General features: G+C 37.1%; 1 protein-coding gene across 1 annotated transcript in view; it reads right to left on the bottom strand.

Moving 5' to 3' along the window:
• Positions 1-2147: 2147 nt before the first annotated feature.
• The window catches only part of TYR (tyrosinase), a 98215-nt gene continuing 75321 nt past the window's right edge, over positions 2148-25041 (bottom strand). The window contains exons 4-5 of the mRNA XM_046017560.1: positions 10712-10893; positions 2148-2377 (exon numbers count right to left, since the gene is read on the bottom strand). Coding sequence (XP_045873516.1) covers positions 2148-2377; positions 10712-10893 — 412 coding nt within the window. The remainder of the gene's footprint in view (positions 2378-10711; positions 10894-25041) is intronic.

Here is a 25041-nt window from a genome sequence, read left to right as displayed (position 1 = left end):
CCCAGACCCCCCACTGTCTAAATAAATATGCTGTACCCATCCCTTGCCTGACTTTTCTTCACTAAGCATCTGAAATTAGACAAGCTAGTCAGTAAGTCTGACGACTAACGAGAGTTAGAAGATCATATTACTCTATTTAATTGAGTTTATTAACTATTAGTAATTTCTGAGAGTCAAAGACATTACTTCAGCAATAATTGTGAACTTCTCTTTATTCTAAATGAAAATTAGCCAAGATCATTTGACCAATCTGTATACATAGGTTAATTCTTGCTCTTCTTTGAAATTGAAACTGGCACTAAGTGAAATGTAATCATTTAAAGTTATATGATCTTAACTCTCTATTCAGTCTTTTCCACATAAAGGCATTTTTAAGAGCTCCATTTTTTCAGTCCACTCATTTTTAAATGCATTCATAAACAATCTGAACACAGTGCTTCAGAGCTTAACAGGAATTATAGAATATTTTATTTGAAAGGTACCATACAGGTCTATTGGTCTCCTTTAAAATACTCTCCCAGAGATGTAGACACATCTGTCATTAAATCTTGGCATCAAGAGACAGTGGGAAAACAGTGTCCAGAGATGAGGTGGGAAAGGCAAATCAAGTAGCAAATCTAAAGTTATATTGAAAATGCTGATATAAGAGAAATGCTCATAAGAGAAATGAAAGATGGAGGATACCAGGACAGAGCAAATGAGGCTGGACATTCAGTGGGAGTGCAGACTGGCATCTGGTGAAACACCCTGGGATACTGTGGAAGAATCACAGGGACTTTCTGTGGAACATGCTTGGCCTTGTTTCTAAATAGGGAGTTGTTAGAGTCCTGAGGAGATTTAAGTAAGTATTACTATAGACTTAATACTTAAATTCTTTTTGTAGAATTCAAGTTGAATTAGCCATCCAACCTTTATGTGAAGAATTATAGTGGTGACCACTTATGATTTCCTAAGGGTGCACCTTTTGGGTTTGGAAAACTCTGAGTATTGGACAGTTTTTCCTTTTATTGGACCAAAATGGTCCCTTGTAACTTCCAACAACTGGTCCTTGTCTTTTATGCTATACATAGCTATAATAGAAATGTAATATCAATTGTACTATTCTTAGAATTTCAATGGGAACCAAAAATTCGAGGAACAGGATTATCTGAATATCCTAATTTAAGGATTAATAGCCAAGAGAAACAGAAATGTGATTTTACTAGGACTGCAAGAAGGCAACTCACATAATTGTTCTCAAACTTCAAATATTTTGTAGCATTTTAAATGTCCTCTAGGGCGCCTGGGTGGCTCAGTTGGTTAAGCAACTGCCTTCGGCTCAGGTCATGATCCTGGAGTCCTGGGATCGAGTCCCGCATCGGGCTCCCAGCTCCATGGGGAGTCCACTTCTCCCTTTGACCTTCCCCCCTTTCATGCTCTCTCTCTCAAATAAATAAATAAAATTAAAAAAATAAATGTCCTCTAATAAAATTCTTCTTAGAAACTTAAAAAAAAACTTTCAATAGAATTATCACTGTTATCAACATATTTAATGAGTGTATCTTGAGATAGATACTTAGCCAGATTTTCATACAGGTGTGACCTTTATTTTCAGTGACCTTCAGACACATAGTCAGAACTATGGCAGGAAGGAGCTGAAAGTTGTTGACTATTTGAAGTCCCTAACACATTGGAACAAGAATATAAAATACAAAGGAAACATTATGCTTTCTGAGGAAAATAGAAATATACTCAAGTTCAAAAGAGTCAATGTGAATTTGTTACTATTTTATTAAAATCAAAGGAAGGGGACAATAAAAGAAAACATTTGATTAAACAATTAGGAGGAAAGATCAAAATTATTCCCACATTTTTATAAGAGCACTTTCATTCAGATACAGGTAGCAGTTACTCATTACTAAATGGTGTCTTTTTCTTAGAAATATGGGTTTGAGGAAAACTATTAAAGGAATGATTAAAAGACAGTGAGGCAAGCAGAGGTGTATTCTACCTGAATTGGAGGAGGAGTGGGTACACTTTGTATCAATCCTGATAATAGTCTTCATAAACAAATGCCAGGGATTGCTCTGGGGACAATTCCTGGGGACTTGAACACCATCTGATTTAAAGTGAGGGCCTTTTTGGCCTTACTCTATTAGCTAAGCCTTTCATAAATGTGTCTGATACAACAAACTGTGGTAATCCTCCTTTTCCATGAGGAGTGGCTGCTTTTCTTCATGGAGCTGCTTTCTCTTGCGGCGACGACACAATAGACGAGTGATCCCTCCCAGCACAACAGTGAGGACCGAGCCCACCACAGCAGCCCCAGTGAGCCATGGCCAGATTCGACTTGCTTGTTCTAAGTAGGGCCTAATGTAATCTTGAAAAATGTCCCGTTCTGAAACAGAAAGATATCCCATGTTTTGACTGTTGTCATCATTAGCTGCACCATCATCATCATCAACATCATTATCATTAACATCATCATCATTATCCTTGCAGAGTACTATGGAGTCAGATGCTTGGGGCTGAATGACAGCTCTGCCACTTATGAGCTGTAAGAGCTCAGAAAAGTCACACTTAATACTCTTATGCCTTAGTTTCTTCATTAGGAGAATAAGAACATAACACCACCTTGTTGGAATGTTTTAAAATTGAATGATAATACCTAACCTGTAAATTATGCAGTGCCTACAACCAAGTCAACTACCATAACTTTTAGATTTTTATTCTGATATTTGCTTCCATATTTCTAAATAACAGGCAAATATTACCATCTTTTAATTCATCGAGTTTCTATCTGGAGTTCCTCATACAGAAATAATAATTTTGTTCTCTTACAACTCCCTTTTTCTTTCCTCAATCTTTTCAGTATAGTAACAATTCATAATTTGGGGTCAAATCCACATCAAGCAAGGATTTTCGTTGGTTTTAGTATATAAATATTGACAGTGGAAACAAATATGGTGCTATGATTACATTTCTTTATATTATATTTCCCTGGGAGTTAATAACTTGTATCCTTCTGCTTGATTTAAAAATACCATCACTACTTAGAAGATACTCTAAGATACTCCATATTCATTTTGTATACAAAGAAAACCAGGAGTGCATCTTGGGCTTCTTTTGCACCAAATTATGTCTATGTGACTCAAGTCTTGAACAAAAGCAATATCTGTAACTTTTGGGCAGTTTCCTTAAAAATAAGAAGCTATGTCTTCTCTTTCTCCTTTTTTCTTTTTTCTTATCTGGAATGTAGATTGTGTGTCCACGAGCCATCATGGACCATGTGGTCCAGATTAAACCCTAGGTCTTGTGGAATCACAAGAAAGAAGCAGCTCTGGTCCCTGAAATTGTGGAGCTGATATTCAACAACATACAAAGACTGCTGCTTGAGCAGTAAGTCAAGTAATATATTTAAGCCATAGATCTTTGAACTTGCATCTGCTCCCTATCCCTACCTTCCCATCCTCACTGATGCAGAAATTTTAACCTTTTTTGTTTGTTTACTTGTTTTGTTATTGTTGTTTTATAGATTTTGTTTATTTATTTGACAGAGAGAGATCGTGAGCAGGGAGGAGGGGCAGAAGGAGAGAGAGAAGCATGCTCCTTGCTGAGCAAGGAGCCTGATGCGGGATTGGATCCCAGGACCCTGGGATCATGACCTGAGCTGAAGGCAGATGTTTAACAGCCACCCAGGTGACCCTATAACATTCTTTTATGAACTCTTTCCTTGGGTATAATTGATCAGTACATGGTAGACCACTGACTCAAGGTGGGATAATCAGAATCTTTACTCAGAATTCACTGTGCTGGAGTTGTCAGGTGGTTGAGAGCTTATGACAGGCTTACATCTCAACTTGTGGAAGACAGGATGAACGCACTCCAAGAAACAGAGACAAGAGCTAGAGGAGAGAGAGACAGAAGGACAGAGGAACAGAGAAACAGAGAGATACAGAGAAAGAGAGAGAGAATATTAGGGCTTTTAGTTTCCTGCTTCCTGCTGTTCCTCAGTCTCAGCTGCATTTCTGCCTTTCCCAGAGTTTGAGTGTTCATTCCATCCTTGGATTTTTTTTTAAACCAATGAATTCCCTTTTTTAATATAATCTCATTCCTGTGGAGTTTCTGTCATTTGCATTTTTGAAAGTCCTAATTATTTTAAAAAGTTGATTTTAGGGGCGCCTGGGTGGCTCAGCGGTTTAGGCCTCTGCCTTCGGCTCAGGTCATGGTCTCAGGGTCCTGGGATCGAGCCCCGCATCGGGCTCTCTGCTCAGTGGGGAGCCTGTTTCTCCCTCTCTCTCTGCCTGCCTCTCTGCCTACTGTGACCTCTCTCTGTCAAAAAAAAAAAAAGTTGATTTTATACCCACCACAATAGACAATAGAGTAATTAACTTACAAAATTTTGGAATTACAGTTATATACAAACTCCGTATATAATAAAAATGAGATACACAAACCAATGAGAAAGGGAATATTTATCTAATAACCTATCTTGGAAAGCATGGATAGCAACATGAAATAAAATTTGAAATGGAAGTCACGCTGTTGGCCATAAACTTGATAATGTTCTAAATGTTTATTAAAGAAGGATTTTTTTTAATCAGGAGAATTTGTTACAAATGAATATCATAGTACTAAAGCCCAATATTCATTCAGAGGAGATAAAAGTGAGCTTCTCTGGCTTATGTGGGGCTAAAGGGCTGAAACCCAGTTCATTTTTCCCATTACCTTTTCTTCTGTCCTTGACACCATCTTTTTGCCAGCTGTCACTAAGTTATCTCTATAATTCCTAGAGCCCACTAAGCATAATTTGAAGAGTATTGTAATGTAAAGCTCTTCACCAGTAAGGGATAACAACTTGCAAAGGATAAATATTACCAAATAAGTTATACAAATGATTTTATAACTTTGATATTTAAATCTAAACAATAAAAGTCAAAAAGCTAAAAGTAAAAAGAAACATCAAAATGTTACTGTTTTCAATATATTTAAAATTACTTTGAAAGAGTGACTACAAATGTTTGTCTTATTCTGCTAGTAGTTACTTCAATATATAAAATACATTTAAAGTGTCTTGCAGAGGACAGAAAGGTTACATAAGAAATATGATTTCCTCTGTTTCCGGCTCTGCTTAAACCCAAATCACAACTTCAAAATACTATTTCTACATCTATTCTGCTGTCCAGCTTCTCTTACAATTTCTCTGCTTCGTCCACTCCAAGTTTTCTCAATTTTTACTGTCACCAAGGGTCTTCTTTGAAACACTCTTTACATTTCCTAGTGGCTCCAAACTGAAATTCAGCCTTTCATTCTCAGCTATCAGCTATCCAAACAGTGCACCTTTAAATTCTTTCTTAATATCAGAATTTTTCTATCTTTACCCAAAGTTCCATTTTTTCATGTCACCCTTTCTCTTCAGAATAATAGTTTATTCTGTTTGTCTTGTACTCTATTGTGTTCCCGAATCACATGCTCATTGACTCACACAACAAATATATCAGTTAGTTTGGGACCATTATCGTAACTTAATGAACTACAAATCTATAACTTAAAAGGTTTGCCTATAATATTTAAATGAGACAATGTATATATAGCCCTTGGTATAATACCTTAGCACATAGAAAGGAATTTATAACTGTTACTGATTCTCATTGTTCTATAGTAATTTCAATGATATTTCCATGGAACAAGCTTCCGATAAGAATTTCTCTCTCAAACCTGCTTTGATTACTTATTTAGTTCAACTTTCTTTTGTATTCTCAGACTGTTTCTTTGCTCCCTTGGGTCACTTGACACAATTGTCTATGTGTTAATAATTATTTACATGTATGTCTTTTCAGACTTGATTATAAATTCTTGAGAGCAAGTATTTGGTCTTATTTGTTTTACCTTTCATTCTTCTATTCATTCATTTGTTGATTCATTCATACAGTAAATGTTCCCTGAGACACATGATATGCCAAGTGGTGGTCCTGGCACTGTAAGTGAAAAGACACATAAGCAGAGGTCCTGGCCTGAAGGAAACAATAACTGTAAAAAAAAGACTGACAAGCATGCTAAGTATTTCAAGAGTAATGTTGCAATGATGAAAGTATGCAAAAAGATACAATGGAATTGTGGTGGTAAGACCTCTTATATCTGTTTGGGGAGTCAAGGAAGGCTTCCCAGAAGACTTTCTCACTGAGTAGAAGAATGAATAGAACTTGAGCATGTGATGTTGATGACAAGTCATTCCAGGCAAAGGAAACAGGACTACCACCTGGCATGGATACATTTAAATAATTATTATATTAACACATAGACAAGATTCTGTGTAGACAAGCATAGCTATTGAACACATCTGTGAATGAGAGAATCCCATCATCAAATCCCATCTGCAGAACAAGACACTCTAGTTACCATGATCATGTCACCTCCTCTCATTTTTAACATCAAATATCAAGGTCTTTGGGAATATATTGGGTTTAGGAGGCTCTCAACAGAGCAGTACCATATAGAGAGCAGGATCACTTTTACCAACAGTATTGAGGACACAAGCTTTCATTGCCAAAGCTTTTTGGTCTCACCTTGAATCAGTTATGCATGCAACAAAATCACCTGCTGCTCAATTTTTAAAAGCATCGCTAAATTCGATTATAAGAGAAAATGTTTGACAAATGCCAAACATCAGCTGCCTTTTACAGAAAACACTTAAGTAATTACAAACATGAGTACCCGAATGATGAATAAGAAACTGCTTGAGAACTAAATTACATCAAAAAGTTTTTAGGGAATCTTTTTAGTAGGCTTAAAGTTTAGCAAGAAATAGGAATAAATTTTAAATTCCTTGAATGTGTATCAGAAGCAATAGAATAATTCGTAAAAGAAAAATAGGCAATTATTATTGTTGTTTTTAAAGTCAAACTTCTTAAAATTAATGGTGTAGATTCACAATTTTATGAAAATTACCATCAATAGATAAAACATTTCAAATCTATTTTATTTTTTAAATATTTAACTAAAACAATAAATACCATAAGGCCCTAATGGGACTCTTTGAGCCTCCACCCCCTCCTCCGTTTGGATGGTTTTTGTTGCCTTTTCAGTAAAAATTACCCATTTGGACACCAGAGAAGGAACCATGAGATAGAACATAGCTGACAAGACACACGGGGACTAAAGAGAGCCCTCTCTACTGTGGAGTAAAAGGGGGAAAATTATTCAGTATTGGCCACTACTGAAAATTATTCAATATTGGTACCTCTATGACTTAGAATTAGTCACTTAACCCTTCTGTTTCCAATTTACCTATAAAACAAAATCAAAATCACTACTACATTGCAGAGATAGCAATTCATATGCTGATGTCTGTAATTTATTGCCTGTTAGTAACTGCAGGCTAGAACATCTGAGTTTCAAAGCCATCCACCTGCCCCAGAGACATATTTGCCCTGATGTTTCCTATCACCCATTTCACTGTGTAGTTAGTGCAACCATGAGATTCCTCCATGTTTGGCCTTGCTCCTATTGTGGCTATCTCAGTGAGCGTGTCACCTCACCATTTTCACAGGCCAGAGAGCTTACAGGTATCCCCAATATCTCCTTCTTTCTCATCTCGTATATGAATCATTTTCCAAGTTCTGTACATTTTATATAAATTCAAAATAGTGTCAAATTCTTTCATGCCTTCTGCCCTCTCCTGAGCACAATCACAGCCATCCACACTGTCTTCACCTCTCTCCTGGATGCGTGTAACAGCATCATCACTTCCTTCTCTGGAGATGCTTTACAACTGCTACAGAATTTCCTATATGCTGCAGCAACAAGAAGGCTTTGCAAACTCAAACCATTTAAAATTTATCAATGACTTCTGTTACTTTAACAATGTATCCAAAACCCATAACCAAGATCCCCTTTTCAACTAATCACTTCTTCCAGTCATACTGCTATCCTCTGAAATATCACTTCATTAACCCCTAGAGGTAGGTACATCCCTAAACAAAGAAGTCATTAGGTACATAGTAGTTTAAGGTCTTTATCTACCATTACAGTGCAAACCCTGTGAAGATAGACTATGTTGTTTACCACTGTATCCATTCTAAGACAATGCTTGGTTAGGTAGTTACTAAATACATGTATATAGAAAGAATAAATAAATCATAATACCACCTAGAAAATACATAGTGTGATAGAAGACTTGAAATATGTTAAAAAATACATATCTAAAAATGACCTGGGTATTAAAAGAGGTGACATATTAATAATAAGCTTTACTTATATTGGTTAAGAGATATCACACTTCATGGTCAATATCACATGTACTCAAACTGATTCACCCAATGATACTGGATGTCATTTCATACTTAAACTAGAGAAGCTTGCAGAATGTCAAGTCTAATCTTGTGGGACGATAGTCATGATGGACAGGGGGAATTTTAAATATAAAAAATTACTACATAACTCTAATAAGGAGTGATTAAACATGGCTCTATATATGCATAAGATGATTTGCTATCTGAGAGTTTGAAGGAACAATATGTTTAAAAGCATGTGCCCATGAAAGACTTTGGCATGTTTTGTAAATCATAAAATCCTAAGTGGTAAATCTTTGAAAAGCCATTCCCAATTTGATCCTTTCCCTCCCTTTCAGAAGGAGAAACATGTTACTCGAGACCCACTTTTTTGACTCCCCTTACAATACCACTGCACTTTGCAAATCCCCTGTTCTCAGTGATCTCAAGGTTTTCAAAAAAACCGATATCCAATGCTAGCCATTTTAGTATTCCTTCCACTGGCTATGATTTTCAGATAAAACAAAACAGGTTAATGAAACCCATATTTGTTCAGCTAAGCGTCCCCCAAAGGGCAGGTAAAATTTGACAAAATACAGGTTCTCTTGTTGGCCCTACACTGTGGTTCTGCTGTGCCACATACTAACTTGATGGCCCAGGACACCTTATTTGCATTCTTTAAGCTTCTGTTTTCTCACCTAAGAAAGGAATAAATAAATAATAGTGCCTCATTCATATAATAGTTATGAAGATTAAAGGAAATAATGCACAGGGCACTCCTAGAGGAGTTCCATTCACATAAAAAAATACTCAATATGTGTTAGTTATTATAACGGGACTCCATTTCTCTCCACAGGGAAATTTTCCATTACTTCTACTACTCAAATAGGAGAACTTAGCATTGCATAATTACACTGTACACTTTCCACCTCTTTTTTTCTTGGTATTCTCTTCATTTAGAATATTCTTTTTCTTTTCTATCTGCTACTTGCCTGTTCATCCTTCAAGGTCTTGTCTTTCTAGGCTGAATTATTCAGAAGTTATTGCTTTCTCCCCAGCACTCCTGTTGGATTTTTGTTTATGACTTTTGCTGCTCTAAACATAGCCTGATGTTTTGTACTTTCTTGCACAATGGTCTGGCTTCCACACTGAACTTGGAGCTGCTTGAGGTTTGGAACTATGTCAGTCATTTATGTCTTTAAAATCTAGCACGAGGGATGGAAATTGGTAAATGTCATTAATTTGTTTAATTTACTTCTCTTGTTTTTATGACATCATTTTTATGGATTATCAATGAATTTAATGAAATGTCAATGTTTATTGAATACCTCTTACCTACAAGCCACATGTTGCTTTACTGTTTTTGGTTGTTGACCCTCTTGTGTTAGAGTAGAAGCATAATGTAATGAATTGAAGAGAGGGCCTTGTGGTAGTGATATCTGGCTCCTCTATATACTGGTGTCTACTATTGGGAAAGTCACTTAAATTCTCATAGTATTAGTGTCCTCACCTATTTCTGGAGATAATAATACTTATCTAATATATGATTTATTAATAATACATGTATAAGATCGGCATGTAGCAGGCTCTTGGGTGGGGGAAGGCATTGTTAACTGTTCCTCATTTATTAAGATATTGACATATTTTACTCAGGAAGTTTATTTAAAGCTTGGATATAATGATAATCTTAGAGTTTTATGTTGTTACTTTAATTATAGTCATAACAATTATCATAATAATTTCTTGGTAACCCTAGGAGAAAGTTCCCAAAGATAATTTTAAACTTGCTGGATATCTATCTTGTACCACACCATATTGGACTCTCTAATATATCGTATTCATTTAATTATAACAATATTTTGGCGTGCCTAGGTGGATCAGTCAGTTAAGCATTTGCCTTCAGCTCAGGTTGTGATCCCAGGTTTCTGGGATCAAGCCCCGCGTCAGGATCCCTGCTCAGCAGGGAGCCTGCCTCTCCCTCTCCATCTGGCTCTCCCCCAGCTCATGTTCTCTCTTGATCTCAAATAAATAAATAAATAAATAAATAAATAAGGTCTTTAAAAAATTTTCACAGTATCTCTTTGTACTATTCTGATCCCAATATTTTCGGTTAAAAAACTGAGATTCATGGGGTGGAAGCAAAATTTCCAAGATCACTTAATGGTCAGCTGATAGTCATGCCTTAAACTCGCCTTATTTTTTTTTCTGATTTTAATTCTAGTGTTCTTTTCATGGTTGCCATATACAAAATGCCCTATATTAAGCAGATTGGATGTGAATTTAAAGATCCTTGCAACTTAGTTCATGTAATAATAAATTAGTGAAAAATTAAGGGTTGTAATGTGCTTTCCCAATTTAAAGGCTTTGGGGATAACATTATAAATACATAAGGCTAGGTACTTTCTCAAAAGAAGCTGGTCACACTAGATTCGCTAATTCATATGAAAGAAATTAAACTTTACCTGATTCTTGTAGGTTGCTATAATCATAGCCCAGATCTCTGGATGAAATAAAAAAATCACCATTCCTGTACAGAGGTATAAAAGGAACCATGTAGGATTCCCGGTTATGTCCAATGGGTGCATTGGCTTCTGGATAAACTTCTTGAAGAGGATGGTGCCTTCGGAGCCACTGTTCAAAAATACTGTAGAGTAAAGGATTATTCAGACTCAGAAACATGTTATTTATAAAATATTTAGAATTCTTGGAGTAAAATAATAAGGCATATCCCAAGACATGGAAAAATCCCAGATATATTTTTCATGCTTTGAAAATATTTTGTAAAGCACTAGTTTATACTGTCAGGCCCTGATGAAGCTCACTCATTTGAAAGAAATATGAGAGGATAACTTTGGAAAGGGAATTTCTTAGGTAAGTGAATCTACGTGACAAGTTTAGACCTTTCAGAAAGTTTCAAAGCAAGGATAATTATTGGTTGAGTGCAGCTGGGTCGAAATTGTAAATTAAATATGTTTCTTGTCTCAAAGAAAGTTAGCCCAAAGAAAGAACACATAAAACTAAGCTAAAGTCAGTTCTGGAATTTGGTCATTTTTTGGGTCACAGTAGGGAGTTTTCAATTATTTCAACCAACTTGCCATGTTTTGTGAAGAGTATGCTTAATGAAACTTGGGGAGAGAAAGAGCTCTCCTCCAACAATGGAGACTAAATATACTTGGACTAGTTTCCCAACTTCCCCTGAAACTAGAGTATGGCCATATGATCAATTCTCAGTCAGTCAGAGACACGCATGAAGCCTTTGAAACAGATATAGTGACACACAGAAACAAGAATGATGGAAAACTATTCTGGTCGTGGGCAAAAACAGTTGCAATAACTTTTGGGGGATTGCAAGACTGGAAGAACCAGCAAGGAAATATCCAGTGTTCTATAGCATGGTTTTAGCAGATTTCGTGGTTGTTACCCTCCTCCTTCCTGGTCCCCACCTGTTTCTGAACCTCATTCTCCATGATTTCCTGACCTATTCATTATCCTCTTAGTACAGACTTTTTCTGTTAATTAGCCAGAGTTAGTCTCTGTTGTATGCAATTAAAAATTCTGACTGGAACAAAAGGCCATTAAGGGACAAAAATGATTGAGTAAGAATACTCAAGCTATAGAAGAATTTATACTGTGTCACTAAAAATGTGAGAAAGAAAAAGATTTTGTATTATCAGGTCATATAACAGAGGTTATATGATATAGATAGACCATACATATATGTGCATGTCTGTGTGTATATATATGTATTCATATACATAACATTTAACATAGATCTGAGGTCAGAGAACTCCCCTTGAGCCTAGCTCTGTGTATGAGTCTAAGCAAATCACTGAAATTCTTGGCGATCTAGCCTCCTCATCCTTAAATGAAAGCAATATTTCTGTCCTATTTCCAAAGGGATTATCCAATGTGCTAATATTTGTGAAAGTGCTAATAAATATTGTTACTGTTATAAAATTTATTTCAGGAGATAAAATGTACATGCATAACCCAAGCGATGGTGTCCATAAAGGAAAGTGATAAAGCTTCAAACAAACAAACAAACAAATTCGAAAAAGCGTTATGAAGTATAATAAAGAAGAGAACCATGATGTTGAACGGCAGCATGGTGATCATGTTTTCCGTGATGGAAAACAATTCTATTTGCTTAGAGAATCTGGACTTCAAAAACCCATCATGGTTAAAGTTGACATTTATTTATTTATTTATTACTTGATTTATGTTCAGTTAGCCAGCATATAGTATATCATTAGTTTTTATTTGTTTGATTGTTTGTTTTTTTGGAAGCAGGCTCCCTGCAGATCAGAGAGCCCGATGCGGGACTCGATTCCAGGACCCTGAGATCATGACCTGAGCCAAAGGCAGAGGCTTAACCCACTGAGCCACCCAGGCGCCCGACATCATTAGTTTTTGACATAGTGTTTAACAATTCATTAGTTGCGTATAACACCCAGTGCTCATTGCAACATCACCTGGTTACCCCACTCCCTTTTGTAACCCACATTTTGTTTCCCAGAAAATTGGCTTTTATCCCAGAAAATTGGCTTTTAATTGTGAATTAATTGTGGGATCAGAAGGCCACTGATAAGTCCTGAAAATTTGGTCCGTAAATTCTAAATAGTTCAATTATTAAATATGTTTATTGAGTTCTTATTATATGCCAAATTTTGGAGAAACACAAGCTTGCATAAAACCCCGAGTTCCATGGGTTGTGACAAAGGATATTTGTAAAATTTCTTAACCTGTTTGATTTTCCTTTTCTTCACCTATGAAGTGGGAATAATATTTCTGGATTAATCAGTATAATATAAGTAAGATGTATATTTAAGTCCTTGACAAATCTAAGTGGAAACAGTCATCACCCACATCCCCTTCTTCCTCTTCTCCCCACTCCTCACTACTAATATTATCCTGGAAGAATGTTACAAGTGGCAAGAGAGAAGAGACATACTGTTATAGAAATGCCAAAGCCATGTATATTTGAGCTGGTTCTTCTTCTTCTTTTTTTAAAATTAGGTAAACATTTATTTTTTAAATTTTTTAGAGGGAGAGTTTAAGCCATGGTGGAAGGAGTGAGGAGCAGAGGGAGAGGGAGAGAGAGAATCTTAAAGAGACACCATGCCCAGTATAAAGCCCAATGCAAAGCTCGATCTCACAGCCGTGAGATCGTGAGTTGGATGCTTAACTGACTGAGCCACCCAGGTGCCCCTTTGAGCAGGGTGTTTTTTAAGAGGGTTATGATTCTGACCAGGAAGAATGAGAAAGAAGATTCAGAAAGTCTGGTTTTTCTGTGTGTGCTTCAGTAACTGGCCTAACAAACAAACCCCACGTTCTATTCAAGTCCTAAAATTTTATTAATTAGCTTTTTTTGTTTTAACTTCTGCAGGTTTCTTCTTTTGATAAAAGCATTACTTGTTTAGTACATGCAATCCAGGAAAGGTAAATGAGCAGAAATGAGAGAAGAATTCATGTAATCATTTCATATTTCTGTTCCATCTAGTTTATAAAATGTGCATAATAACACTACATATATTTTAACAAAAAAGAGAATTGTATTGTAGATAATGTTTTAAAGGCTATTTTATTGTATTATGCAATATTTAATGTTTAAAAAATATTTAAACATGCTTAAACAATATTTACCAGCTTTTCAACTGGCAAATCTATTTTTTTTAAATGAGAAGGAGGCTCTCTGATAAAATTAACCCCCCCCACATCTATTAAACTTTGATTTAGAAACAGCCTACTGTTTCTAAACAAGCTACCAGATAAGGGTTTGAGGCAAAAATTGTGCCTTCTGTCAATTGAGAAAAATTGCTACTGTAGTTCAACTTATAAATAATCTTTTTTTCTGCCAAGAAACAAAAATTCTTTACCTAGATAAGACAAGGACATCAATTCTTAGTACCAAAAGGTTTAATGGATAAAACCATTAATGTGCTCACCCACCTTATCAACCTTTTAAAATGAAGGTATTAATCTTGATTAAATTCTTTATCAGTCGTTCTCATCTTCAGTTAATTTCATCAAACCATGTCTAAAATGACTCACATTGGAATACTGATGCTTAACTTAAATAATCACACTGACATTTTGGCAAGAACTTATCACCAAAGATTTATATAAACTGTATCTAGACAGTTTTCTGGAATTAAGAAAATGTAAAAATGATTGCAGATGATAATAGGAAGGAATGTGTTTTATATATTAAAGTAATGCGAGACATCTGGTTTCAAGTCTGATATGTAAGAATTCTGGACACTCTCATCCTTACAGCAAGAAAAGGCTAGACAAATGGAAAATCAACAACTTTTCTTGGATCACGAGAGAATGAGGTCACAGGACAAAGGGTCACCTCCCCCCCTCAGAACTGCAGAGATAAGTACATCCAGGGGAACACAGCTGAGACTTGCTCACCAGGAGCAGAAGCAGCTGTATCCATAAACTGGTAGAGATACGTGAACATTTTGATGAATGGCTGGAGATTGAGTATGGCCTAACAGTGGTAGTGAGAAACTCCTGGGAGCCATAGTGTAAGGGTAACTCCCAAGCATTTGGGGATTTTAACTCCAGGAACTCTACCAGGTTTTCATGATGAAGACTGGTGAAAAATCCTCTCCTGGTCCTGTCAGAGGGAGGGAGAGAGATACCGTTATGAAGTAAGTCCCCAGACTTCTCCAAAACAAACCTCTTTCATTCAGAGGAAATAAATTTTCAGAGTCTTATCCCAACTAGGGGAAGGAGATTCCAGATTTTCTGTCTCACTTAAGAGAAAATAAAGCATAGGGCACTTTGGTCAGAATTCAAGGAAACAAATTGGGACTGCTGTAACCAAAAATGTAGGAGGGAGAGGGGGGAAAAAAGTTATACAATTGAAGAAACAGTCATGAAGGTCACAGACCCAAGACACTGGCCAAGTAAAGACTGAAATTTAATATTTTAGGACACACACACACTCCACCTTGATATCAAAAGAACTCCAGTATAATGATAGGGATTGGAAGTGACAGAGCTATGAGATAGGTGCCTGGGTGGCTCAGTCTTTAAACACCTACCTTTGGCTCAGGTCGTGATCCTGGGTCCTGGGATCAAGTCCCACATGGAGCTCCTTAGCTCAGCAGGGAGACTGCTTCTTCCTCTCCCTGTGCCCCTCCCCCTGCCCATGCTAGCTCTATCTCCATCTCTCTCTCACTCTCTCTGTCAAATAAATAAAATCTTAAAAAAAAAAAGAGCTACAAGGCAGACAGTCTGAAGACTAGTATACAAGAAAGCCCAAAGCCAAGAGCGAAGACTAAGACATACCTAGGAAAATCTGAAGCCTCCAGCACCTACAGCTACAAAAATCACTAAACACAGCCCAACTTTCTTGCCAATTAACATAGATCCTTACATTAAAGGCCTAGCTACCTCATTTCCTACTACTCAATAAAATATATCTGATTTTCAATAACAATTCACATGGCATGCCAAAAGGCAAGAAAAAGACAGTCTGAAGAGACAAAGCAATCAAAGCAAAGTAAACACTAACTCAGATATGTGATAGATATTGGAATTATCAGACAGGGAATTTAAATAGTTGTGAATAATATGTTAAGGGCTCTCACAGAAAAAGTAAATGACAGGCAAGAGCAGATGGGCAGTGAAGCAGATTGGTAGAAAGGCTCTAAGAAAGACTTAGAGGAAATGCTGGAAATCAAAAACACCATAGCAGAAATGAAGAATGCCTTTGATGGGCTCATCAGTTGACACAGCTTAGAAAAGAATGAGTAAGATTAGAGATAGAAACTTCCCAAACCAGAATGCAAGGCAAAGAAAGAATGGGGAAAAATAAATCAAGAACTGTGGGATAATTTCAAAAGGGGGGAACATACGTGTAATTGGAATAACAGAAGGAGAAGAAAAAGTGAACAGAGCAGAAGAAATATTCTCCAATAAAGGGACACGGAGGTACCCACTGAAACCACTCCCTATGGCCAAAGCTGGAACAATCTGAGCCCCAGAATAAATAAAGTAGTAGTAGACTATCCCTAAAATGTAAAGTAAATATAGAGGAGTCCTCACTGATATAAAGCAATGAATAAATAAATAAATGAGGGGAATGCATAAGTCTTCCATGCAGAATTTTAAATAATTATGTAGATAATCCAAGTACTTAATTCAGGTGGTATATATCTCTGCACATAGTGACTTCCTTCCAAAGAGTATTAGGGAAGAGCGGTGGAGTCATTTAACAGTTTGAGAAACCTGACCAATCCCATCTCTGCCAGGTGATGAAGGTTAACATCAATAATTTTGTGTTATGTTGATAGCCCGCAGCCTTGATACAATGTGAAGAGAATAGAGCTTACCTCTGTCATCTTCCTACCAAAACACATAACTCCAGTCTAAACATGAGTGCAACACCAGGAAAATCCCAAAAGAGAGTACTTCTACAAAATCTGAGCAATATTCCTCAAAACTGTCAAGGACATCCAAAACAAGGGGAGTCTGAAAACCTTTCAAAGTCAAGAAGAGCCAAAGGGACATGATGATTATATGTAATGTGGTGTCCTGCTTGGGATCCTGCAAAAGTTGTTAAATAACTACTAAGTAATCTTAATAAAGTCTGAGCTTTGGTTAATAATAGGTCAGTATTGGGGCGCCTGGGTGGCTCAGTGGGTTAAAGCCTCTGCCTTTGGCTCAGGTCATGATCCCAGGGTCCTGGGATCAAGCCCCGCATTGGGGTCTCTGCTCCACAGGGAGCTTGCTTCCTCCTCTCTCTCTGCCTGCCTCTCTGCCTAGTTGTGATTTCTCTCTGTCAAATAAAGAAAATATTTTAAAAAATAATAGATCAGTATTATTTCAATAACTGCGACAAATGTTCCATACTAATGTTAAGACATTAATAATAGGGGAAATTAGATCTGGAGTATATGGGAACTTGGTTCTCTCTTGGCAACATTTTTGTAACTAGAAAAACTATTCTTCAATAAGAGTTTATTATTATTTTTTAAAGAACAACTAACAAGAAAGCCTTGATGTAGGTGGATATTTAGGAACTGATTTTCTTTACCTCCACCACCACCACAACAAAAAGTCACATACCCTTGTATAACAGAACAAGTTTTCATTTATTCATCTATTTTAGAAACAGATGAATATGTACATTCTGAGCATCTATAACAAACTGTCTCTGTGGAAGGGAATGCTCCCCAAGTTACCTTTGGTGAAGTTTCCTGTCCTTGGGGTACTTAGAGTCTAGGGGTGGAGACAGATACTAACCAGTAATTTCAAACTGGCAAATACTGTTCAAGAAAGCAACATGGTAAGAAGATGTGATAGGGAGACTTCATTTCATCTGCAGCCTCTTGGAAAGTCTCTGATAGTGTGTTAAACCCAGAGTTGAAGAAGGCACATTTAGATAAATGGTGAAAGATAATTTCTGAAGACGCAGAATTTGCAAAGGGCATTTGATGAGAAGTACATAGCAAGTCCAAGGAACTAACTGACTGATGGTTCAATGGAGAGCAGGGACAAAATATTTTAAGATCAGACTAGAGAGGTAAATGGGACCCCAAACATGAAGTGCAGCATAAAGCATGTGAGAAATATTTGTATTTTTCTGAAGAGCAACATGGAGTCACTGTCTTTGGGGTGGTAGATGATAATTGTTAAAGAATTGACATGATAATCATTTTTAAAGGATTGCACAGATTGCATGGTGGAGAGGGACTGAAGGATAGTAAGGGATCCTTTACTATGCCTTATAGGGAGCAAGGAATGAAGAAATTACTGAGGAAGCAAGATCTAAGCAAAAAGATGGTGTGTGACTGTTGAATCAGCACAACTGAAGGATTAGGTGTCATAGAAAACTCCATGTTTTCTGGCTTAAACTGTAGGACAAAATATTTTTAGTCCCCAAAATGTAGACAACTGGAGAGGAATGGTGACATGAGGAAAGGATATTAATATTCTGATTTTTGATGTGTTGTGTGCTTAAAGATACTGTAGAACTATCCCAATGGGAATGTCAGGTGTGGAGCTAGATATTTGGGTCTGAATTTTAGAGAAAGATTTACTCCAGAAATATAAATGGAGGAGCCATCAACCTGTTAATAAGTGAAGCTATGAGAGTAGTGAGACAATGAAAAGATAAGAGAATCAAGGATTAGTTTTCTCAGGTTTCATCTTTCTGGAAGGCCAATGCAGATGCAGTGATCATCACATTGCTTTGAGACCCACTGCTTGGGATACCAACAGCCAGCAAGTCAAAATTCTGGTCTAGTAGGGGGAACAAATTCACCCAGTCTGCAGTACTATGTTATGGTAACCCTAGCAAAAGTAACACATCATAATACTTACCTAAAGCAATTCTTATAAGTATTAAATGTGTTAATATATGTAAAAATACCTAGAATAATGTACAGAATAGGATAAGTATTGCTGTTATATTAAAACTATAATTACTTTGTTTTTGAATTTTCCTTTCATAGGATTTCTTTAAAATTTACTTTCTACCACACCTTCTGTTCCTTCAAGGCTTAGATCAAATGCCAAGTCTATGAAAATATCAATCAAAGTTACTGTTCCTCTCCTTTGATTATTGCATTTGTCATGCTGTGATCATTTGATTATGTGTCACTCTAATAGTGTATGTGGGAGCTCACTGAGAGCAATGATGTTGTCTTATTGATCATGGTTCACTAAATATCCCTCTTACTGCATACACAACAAGTGGGCTGGGTTCATGTACTTCGAAGATATGTGAAATTTAGTCTGAGTTGTAGAATTTTCTTAGGAGAGCACACAAATTTTTACTAAATTCTCAAAGAGAATGTGAATTAAATACATTAAGATATCATTTAGTGGTTAGATAACAGAACTGAGAAAAAGAAGAATCCAAGAGATGCTGATGGCTTTGAGTTGGATATCTCTGTAGATAGTGCTATTCACTGATCCACGACAGTTAGCACAGTGCCTAGCATGTAATAACCATTGGGTTAGGTGCTGGGAATATAAACTCAAATGGAGAACTGTCTCATCCTCAGGAGAGTTGCTTTGTGATTAGTCACTCAGCTTGGTATGGTATGAGTTCCATGGGAGAAGAAGGGCCATTAACATCTTAGGAGAACAAAGAATGAAGAGATAGCATCTGATTCAGAAGGGGATGAGTGATATATTAGAGTTCCCCTGAAAAACAGGACCAGTGGGGTATATGCATGTTTCTGTGCTTGCAGAGACACACACAGAGAAAAGTATAGAGAGAGGAAGAGAAAGTAACAGAGAAAGCCAGAGAGAGAGAGTCTCATATGGTTGTAGAACTTGGCAAATCCAAAACTGCTGAATAGGCAGGCAGACTGCAGACCGAGGCAAGACACACAGTTAAAGTCCAAAGGCAGTCTGCTAGCATGATTCATTCTCACTTGGGGAGGTTCATTTTTTTCCTATGAAGAGCTTCAACCGATTAAATGAGATCTACCCACAATATGGAGGGTAATCCGCTTTAGTCAAAGTCTACCAACTGAAATAATAGCATCTTTAAAAACACCTTTACAGAAACATCTAGAATAATGTTTGACCAAATGCCTGGGTACCATGGCCTAGCTAAGTTGACACATAAGATTAACCATCATGGTGGTGTTGAGTAAGACACCCTATTTTAGGTGACACTCATACCCAACTCTTGAAAAATGAATCGCACAAGTCTGGGCAAAGTAATAAATGGGGAAAGGCAGTCTAGGAAAGAATAAAGCACAAGCATGAAGAAATGGAGGTATGCTTTTGGGGTCCAGCAAGTGGTTCAAAGGGCTGGAAGGAAGGATGTGTGTAGGTATATATGACTAAACCAAAACTATATAGGGTCTTTTTCCACATTAAGAAAGGTAAGAAGTTTGAAAATTATTTGGCATCCATTAGCATGGTAAATTGTTTTCTACCACCTCACTTTAAATCTGGAGGTGTTTTGGGGTCTAAAAGTTTCTTACAGACAACATATCAATTTATCCATTCTGATACCCTGTGCCTTTTGGTGGGGAATTTAGCCCATTTACATTCAGGGTAACTATGGAAAGATATGAATTTAGTGCCATTGTATTGTCTAAAAGGTGACTGTTACTGTATATTGTCTCTGTTCCTTTCTGGTCTGTTACTTTTAGGTTCTCTCTCTGCTTCGAGGACCCCTTTCAATATTTCCTGTAGGGCTGGTTTAGTGTTTGCAAATACTTTTAGTTTTTGTCCTGGAAGCTTTTTATCTCTCCTTCTATTTTCAATGGCAGCCTAGCTGGATATAGTATTTTTGGCTGCATATTTTTCTTGTTTAGTGCTCGAACATATCATGTTAGACCTTTCTGGTCTGCCAGGTCTCTGAAGATAGGTCTGCTGCCAATCTAATGTTTCTACCATGGTATGTTACAGACCTCTTGTCCCAAGCTACTTTTAGGATTGTCTTTTTGTTACTGAGACTTGTAAGTTTTACTAATAGATGACAGGGTGTTGACCTATTTTTATTGATTTTGAGGGGAGTTCTCTGTGCCTCTTGAATTTTGATGCTTGTTCCCTTCCCCAAATTAGGGAAGTTCTCTGCTATACTTTGCACCAGTATAGCTTCTGTCCCCCTCTCTCTTTCTTCTTCTTTTTGGATCCCAATTATTCAAATATTGTTTTGCCTTTATGGTATCACTTATGTCTCGAATTCTCCCCTCATGGTCCAGTAGTTGTTTAGCTCTCTCTTTCTCACCTTCTTTATTCTCCATCATTTGGTCTTCTATATCATTGATTCTCTTTTCTTCCTCATTTATCCTAGCAGTAAGATCCTCCATTTTTTTTTAAAGATTTTTATTTATTTATTTGACAGAGAGAGATCACAAGTAGGCAGAGAGGCAGGCAGAGAGAGTGAGAGGGAAGCAGGCTCCCCGCCAAGCAGAGAGCCCAATGCGGGACTCGATCCCAGGACCCCGAGATCATGACCTGAGCCGAAGGCAGCGGCTTAAACCACTGAGCCACCCAGGCGCCCCAGATCCTCCATTTTTTATTGCACCTCATTTATAGCTTTTTAAATTTCAACTTAGTTAGATTTTAGTTCTTTTATTTCTCCAGAAATGGATTTTATTTCTCCAGAAAGGGATTCTGTAGTATCTTCCATGCTTTATTTGAGCCCAGCACCTTGATAATTGTCATTCTGAACTCTAGTTCTGACAACTTACTAATATCTGTATTGATTAGGTCCCTAGCCATCAGTACTGCCTCAGTCTGAAAATTATTTGGAAATCTATGAGGAGAATTTGGAAGGTTTTAAGCAAGGAACTGACATAACCATGTTTAATGACTGTATAATTAAATGAATCAACAGCTGAATACGGGGACCCAAAAGGAGTAACCAGACAATAGATACATAACTTATTTATCCTGAGACCCCTGCAAAAACTTGGAGCCTTTCTCTGGGTTTGAAATGAACAGTTCCCTGAAGTTCCTTTTCTTTCACACACCTGCCTAATGATAGAACTCATTTATGGAATATTTGGAAATTTTTACTGAAAAGTAACATATTTAAAAGAAATGGACACTTTAAGAGCATAGATTGTCAAGGATGAGTAACTGCAAATGATAAGCCTGTTCCACAGCTAAAAAATTCAACCAGGGCCCACCTCAATTGACTATAATTTTAAATATATGCTCTACAATTCTTAGCTTAGTTGGGGAAAGGGCAGACAAGTGTTTGGGGGAATGGGTCAAGGAGAGAAAACCAGATAAAAATCACTTAAGCTAATGATGAAACTTGAAGGAATTTTAGGATAAGAACTAAAATGTCAGTGATAATGAACTAAAAGAACCAAAAACCTAGAAGTCTATGAAAAGCAGTTTCAGAGTTGTATTTTTCCTTTTCCATAAACACTTAAGGGTGTCATTAGGTGGCAAGACACCCTGCCATGAGTTGTTTTGAAAGAGGATTAAAAGCAATCTGCCATGCTCCCTGTGGGACTCTAATGTGCATCCAGGACCAAGAATCATTGTGTTAGGCAGAAGTTACACTCAAGTGAGTCCGGCTGCACTCACAGGCCACATCTGCTCAGAGCAGTCCATGAGAATATCCATAAGGGCCAGCCCTCCCAGACAACGTTTTTTGTAAATGGGGCAGGCTTTTCATCTGGATTTCAATAGATATGACTGAGTGACCTCCAGATTCTTAGTGTTCTCCCCAGGGAAATGGTGATAATACAGCTTCCCTTGCCCCCTTCATTAAATTGCCCATTTACTCATTAAATATTCTTATCCACTTCATGTCAAGATCAATGGACAAGTCAGAATGATCCTTATCCTCATGGATCTTTACTCCATTTTGTGATAAAAAGATGCATAAAATATCAAAGCAAGGTTCACGATGCTCTTGGAAGCATGTGTATAAATCCTATGGGGCTGCAACAGGAGCAACTAATTATTGGGAGTCAAGGAAAGTTTTTCACAGCAGGGATGGTATTTAAACTGAGGGGTAGATTACCTTGGAGGATTTGCATTCAAACTAGCGATCCACAGGGAGCCTAGGCACTGATGTAATTGAAAATTGAAAGTATTTTTTTGGTGTGTGGGAGTAGAATGTAGAGTGGTGCAGGATTAATACAGAGTGAGACCAGAAAGTTGAGAAGGGTCAGATTGTGAAAGGTCTATACACAGCACAGGGGAAGGGGGATGTAGTCTGGATAGATCCTGAAAATTAATTTGCCACCTAAGTACTTTAGATAAGGAGTGACCATGATTGAATCTGAATTTCAGAAATATGATTACAGTTGCTCTTTGTATTGTTATATACTATATTAAATAATAATAAACCAACACATACAATTTCCATCTACTGGAGATTATGATGTATCAGTAGACCAATAATGATAAGACAACTTCTACATATGCAGACAAATAAGACTTTTCTTAAGATAGCTATGCTGCCCCCGTTCCTTACAAAATTTCTCTTCATTTAACATAAACTTTTCCATTACTTCCTACTATTCCTCATTATAGTGATGCTTCCAAGGTTCCTAAAATAGTGACAAACAATTAGTTCGGTAATCATTCCCATTTATTAAGTAGTTATATATGTGGTACTATGCTGGGGATTTTGACATCCATTATATTATTTCTCCAACAGTACCACAAGAGAGGTATTAGTAGCAGTGAGCTTATGTAACACTACATGCCAGATGCTGCTGAAAGTACTCACGTAGGAACTCATAAGTCACCAAACAGTCCCATGGGGAGTGTTTGATTATCCCTGTTTCACAGATGGGAAAACTGAAGCCCAAAGAGGGTAAGACTCATGCTCAAAGTTACACAGCTGGTATAGTGGAAGGCGGCAAAACAGGGATTCAAAACCAGGGCATCTCACTGCAGTACCTGTCCTTAGCCTTGGCAAAATATCACCTCACTGCACTGTTTGCATGAAAACAGACACGCAGACCGAACAAACAGACCAAAAACAGGAGTCTAAATGACTTCTTTCAATTCATTTAGTTAATAAATGGAGCAGCAGAAATCAAACTCTGGTTTGCTGCACTGGGCACTTTCCGTGATAACAAGTGCTTCCTACTGCGTGTTTTGTAAACAGAGCGAGTGTGCATGATTTGCCCATTTTCTCATTTAGCCAGGAAAAGAAAAATATTGCAAAAGAGCTTGTGAGTGGAAAAACCAGTGGCATGTTGTATGAGAAATGAAAGCTTACTCCACTCACTGCTATATCTGTAAAAGGTAAAGTAGCACCTGTAAGCGCTTGGCACCCAATAAATATTTGATAAGTAACTAGTCTAGAATCTGTCCCATGGGAAGGAGAATGTATTATATACATACATATTTTTAAAAACATATTTAACAGATAGTTATTGAGTATCTACCTATATAGGCAAGTATAGGAAGTGTATGGTAAAGTGCAAGATAAAATGTCTCAAATGAGAGTCCTTCCCTTAAGCAACGTTAGGGAGAAAAGTTACTTATACCATACACACACACACATACACACACACACACACACACATATACACATATATGTACTGTATATATATATACATATATATATGTAGTATTTTTACTTTAGCCAAGGCTATATATATATATGTATATATATATTTAGTATTTTTACTTTAGCTGAGGCTCTAGGACCTGTATCGATGTGGAAAGCTGTCTTTCGGTATCATGCAGTAAAAGTCATCATTTATGGCAAGAACAGTAAAACAAGTTCAAGGTGTGCGTACTTAGTATAAGCACCATTTCACTGACCTGGCATTGTTATCATGAGCACCAGATGACACACTGTGGTTTCCAATGTTCTCTCTAAATTGGGCTTTTAATACCAAGTCTCTAGGCCCTAGGGATCAACTTTCGATGTGATGTTAGCGGTCTTACTACTTTTCCCCAATCGTGATTGATTTTACCTGCTTCTGAGGGTTACAGCAGAGTTCACCACACATCTATTACCTGCACAGATGGAGAAATCCTTTATTTGTACTGAAAGCTCTTTTCTCCAGACAAAAGGATATTACTACCATTTTGGCATCTGGCCCTACAGATGTACCTCTAATGCTTTCAGCCTCACAAAGAATTGGTATCATTCGAAAGAAATTCAGAGACGTTATGGAATTATTTCTTCATGTAACAGTCTACCTCCTAGCCTAAAGATCCTTGCATTCTTGGCTGCACAAAGGCTATAATTCCATTAATCAGTTTTCGCCAATCTGCCGCGAAATAGAATATCTTTTATTTTCCTTGTAGGTTCTAGGAGCCCTCGTTAATAAAAATCACTATGAATCTCATTCTTTACCTTGGATCACTGATA

Source organism: Meles meles, chromosome 8, assembly GCF_922984935.1.
Source record: "Meles meles chromosome 8, mMelMel3.1 paternal haplotype, whole genome shotgun sequence".
Classification (NCBI taxonomy): Eukaryota; Metazoa; Chordata; class Mammalia; order Carnivora; family Mustelidae; genus Meles; species Meles meles.
The sequence above is the reverse complement of the archived record's forward strand: the minus strand, read 5'-3'. Positions and strand labels throughout refer to the sequence as shown.